At 48.7% G+C, this 3,025-nt stretch overlaps 1 protein-coding gene across 3 annotated transcripts in view; it reads left to right on the plus strand.

The window, feature by feature from the left end:
* The window catches only part of LOC102429127 (transport and Golgi organization protein 2 homolog), a 19,055-nt gene that overhangs the window by 11,950 nt on the left and 4,080 nt on the right, over positions 1-3,025 (plus strand). For all 3 annotated transcript variants that reach the window (XM_023763201.1, XM_023763202.1, XM_023763203.1), the window contains one exon: positions 2,659-2,812. In XM_023763201.1, coding sequence (XP_023618969.1) covers positions 2,659-2,812 — 154 coding nt within the window. The remainder of the gene's footprint in view (positions 1-2,658; positions 2,813-3,025) is intronic.

The following is a 3,025-nucleotide window of genomic DNA, read 5'->3' on the forward strand; positions in this document are numbered from 1 at the left end:
CCTCAGTTCTCAGTGCTGGCGACTCTGTGACTAGAGATGCTTGATTTTTGCTAGATTGTTGCTTGGAAGAAATTCTTTTCACCTACATCCTATTGTTTCATCCCTGAGCCTGCCCTCGCCTGGTCCATGTCACTGTCTTTTTAGTAACAGTTTTATTGAGATACTAGTAGGCCTGTGCATGAATCCGTGCGCCAGTAGGTCGTTGCCACCCTCCTGTAGCTCTCCATCGCCCTCCTGTAGCTCCCTCTGCACCCCCCCCCCCTTAGCTTGTTGCCCTGCCCTTTCCTGTAGCTCTCCTGCCTCCCGCTTGCTTGCTGCCCTGCCCCGTCCTGTAGCTCTCTGCGGCCTTTGTAGCCAGTAGGTCGTTGCCACCCTCCTGTAGCTCCCCCGCCCCCCCCACTACTCTCCCCACTTTCCCTCCTAATAGCTTGCTGCCCTGCCCCCTCCTGTAGCTCTCCACAGCCCACTTGTACCTCCTGGCCCACCCTCCTGCTGATTCGTGATCTGGTTGTGATGCGCTTGGTCGTTACACCTCAGGGCGTAATGGCATATTCCTCTCTTATTATATAGGATAACCCACATGTCATAGTTCCCCCATTTAAGGGTACCATTTAGTGGATTTTCATATATTCACACAGCTGTGCAGCTGTCAGCATCACTGCTATTTAACGTTTTCATCACCTCAAAAAGAAACCATACCCTTTCCTCCTCTTCCCCAGCCCCTGGCAACCACCAATCTACTTTCTGTCTCCATGGCTTTTCCTATTCTCACTTAGCATGTTTTCAAGGTTCATCCATGTTGTAGCATGAATTAGGGTTTAATTCCTTTTTATGGCTGAATTATATTCCGTTGCATGTATATCCTACATTTTGTTTCTCTACTCATCCCCTGATGGACATTTGGGTTTTCTTTTCTACCCTTTGGCTAGTGCGGATAATGCAGCTATGAACATTTGTTACAAGTTTTTGTCTGGACACATGTTTCCATTTCTCTTGGGTATATACGTAGGAGTGGAATTGCTGGATCATAAAGTAACTGTTTAATCTTTTGAGAAACTGCCAACTGTTTCCCAAAGCAGCTACACCATTTTACATTCCCACCGGTATAGGAAGTTCCAGGTTCTTCACATCCTCGCCAAAAGTTGTCATTGTCTATTTGTGGTTTTATTTATTTATTATTATTACAGCCATCCTAGTGGGTGTGAAGTGGTATCTCATTGTGGTTTTGATTTGCATGTTCCAGGTGGCTAATGATATTGAGCAGCTTTTTGTGTGCTTAATAGTCATTTTTGTATCTTCTTTGAGGAAATGTCTATTCAGATCTTGAATTGGATTGTTTGTATTTTTATTTTTAAGTTGAAGTTCATTATATATTCTAGCTTCTAGTCCCTTATCAGATATATAATTTACAAAAATTGTCTACCCTTCTTTGAGTTTTCTTTTTACTTTCTTGTTGATCAAGAAAGTTTTGAAGTGCATCACTGTAAATTGATGATGTCCATTTTATATTTTTTCTATTTTTTTTTGTTTTTTGTGTGTGCTTTTGGTATCATAGCTAAGAAATCATTGCCTAATCTAAAGTTGTGTAGCTTTCCCCCTATACTTTCTTCTAAGAGTTTTATAGTTTTAGCTTTTACATTTAGGTCTTTGGGACATTTTGGATTGATTTTTGTATATGGTGTGAGGTAGGGGTTCCACTCCATTCTCTACATGTGGCTGCCCAGATGCCCAGCACTACTGATGAGTGGCCTTTCCCGTCACTCCTGATAGATAAAGCACAGTGATTCTCTTGGTTGGTGGCATGGCTATGGGGGCCTGGCAGAGCCAGGGCTGTCTTCCTTGGAAGTTGCTGAAATCATGCCATACTTAGTCAAATTCTTGCCTGGAAAGTCTGGCAGCTGGAGAGGTTGGTGGCTCCCTGTCCTCAGTGTATCTTTCAGGACGTATGACTCTGAGCTCCGCTACCCCTGCTACTTGCTGTAACCTCTCCACTTCAAGGCCATGTCTCTCTCTCTCTCTGTCTCTCTCTCTTTTGACATGAGAACCCCCCCCCCTTTTTTTTTTGGTGATGCCTTCTATTAACCACAGAGAACTTGTTCTGAGAAACTTGTGTCAAGACCTTAAGGCTCCCCCAGCCAGGGTCCCTGCCAGCATGTAGAGGAGGCCCCTGCCCGTGCCCACTAGGTGGGGCTGTTGTGATTTGGTGGGTTCTCTACCTGCTGATGTGAGCCAGGACCGATTTGGGACAGTCACCCTCCTGGCCTCTGGTTGTGATTTTCCCACCCTTGACCTGCTCGGGTGGACCCACACAATGAAGCCTTTTCCTAGCTTAGGGAGGGATGAGAGTGAGATGGGGAGGTGGTTCCCCCTTTCCTTTGCCCAGTTGGATTTCAGGTTGTGTATTCCTTATTGTCAAGGCCATTTGGCCTCTGTACCTTGCTGTCTCCTATTGGTGCCCCACCAAGTTGAGTTTTCCACCTCTGGCCATGCCGATGGTTGGGAATACCCATAGAGAAGATGCTGGAGTGTGGGGCAGCCTGGCCTCAGGGCCCCCAGCTGTATCCTGGCACCTTGCCTGGTGCTGGGTGGGTGGGCGGGAGCTTACCCTAAATTCAGACAGTGGGGCGTTTGCACTGGTGGACTGACCCCTCTCTGCAGGGACCTATGGGCTGAGCAATGCGCTGCTGGATACGCCTTGGAGGAAGCTGTGCTTTGGGAAGCGGCTCTTCCTGGAGGCTGTGGAGCGGAGCCAGGCCCTCCCTAAGGAAGTCCTCGTGGCCCAGCTTCTGGACGTGCTCAACAACGAGGAGGCGTGAGTGGGTGGGTCCTGCTGGGGTGAGCAGAGTGTCTCCCCATCACTCTGGCCCTGGGGCAGAGAGGCAGGCAGTCTCTGCTGCCCTGTGAGGCCCGTGGAGGTGACTGGGGCCAGCTCCTCAGCTGAGGGAGAACCTGACAGATATGCTGACACGCTGTCCTCTGCCCCCTCCCACCTGTCCCTGTGGACAGGTAAGGTTCCGATGGGGGC

The sequence above is a fragment of the Myotis lucifugus genome, unplaced genomic scaffold (assembly GCF_000147115.1).
Source record: "Myotis lucifugus unplaced genomic scaffold, Myoluc2.0 scaffold_276, whole genome shotgun sequence".
NCBI classification, from domain to species: domain Eukaryota; kingdom Metazoa; phylum Chordata; class Mammalia; order Chiroptera; family Vespertilionidae; genus Myotis; species Myotis lucifugus.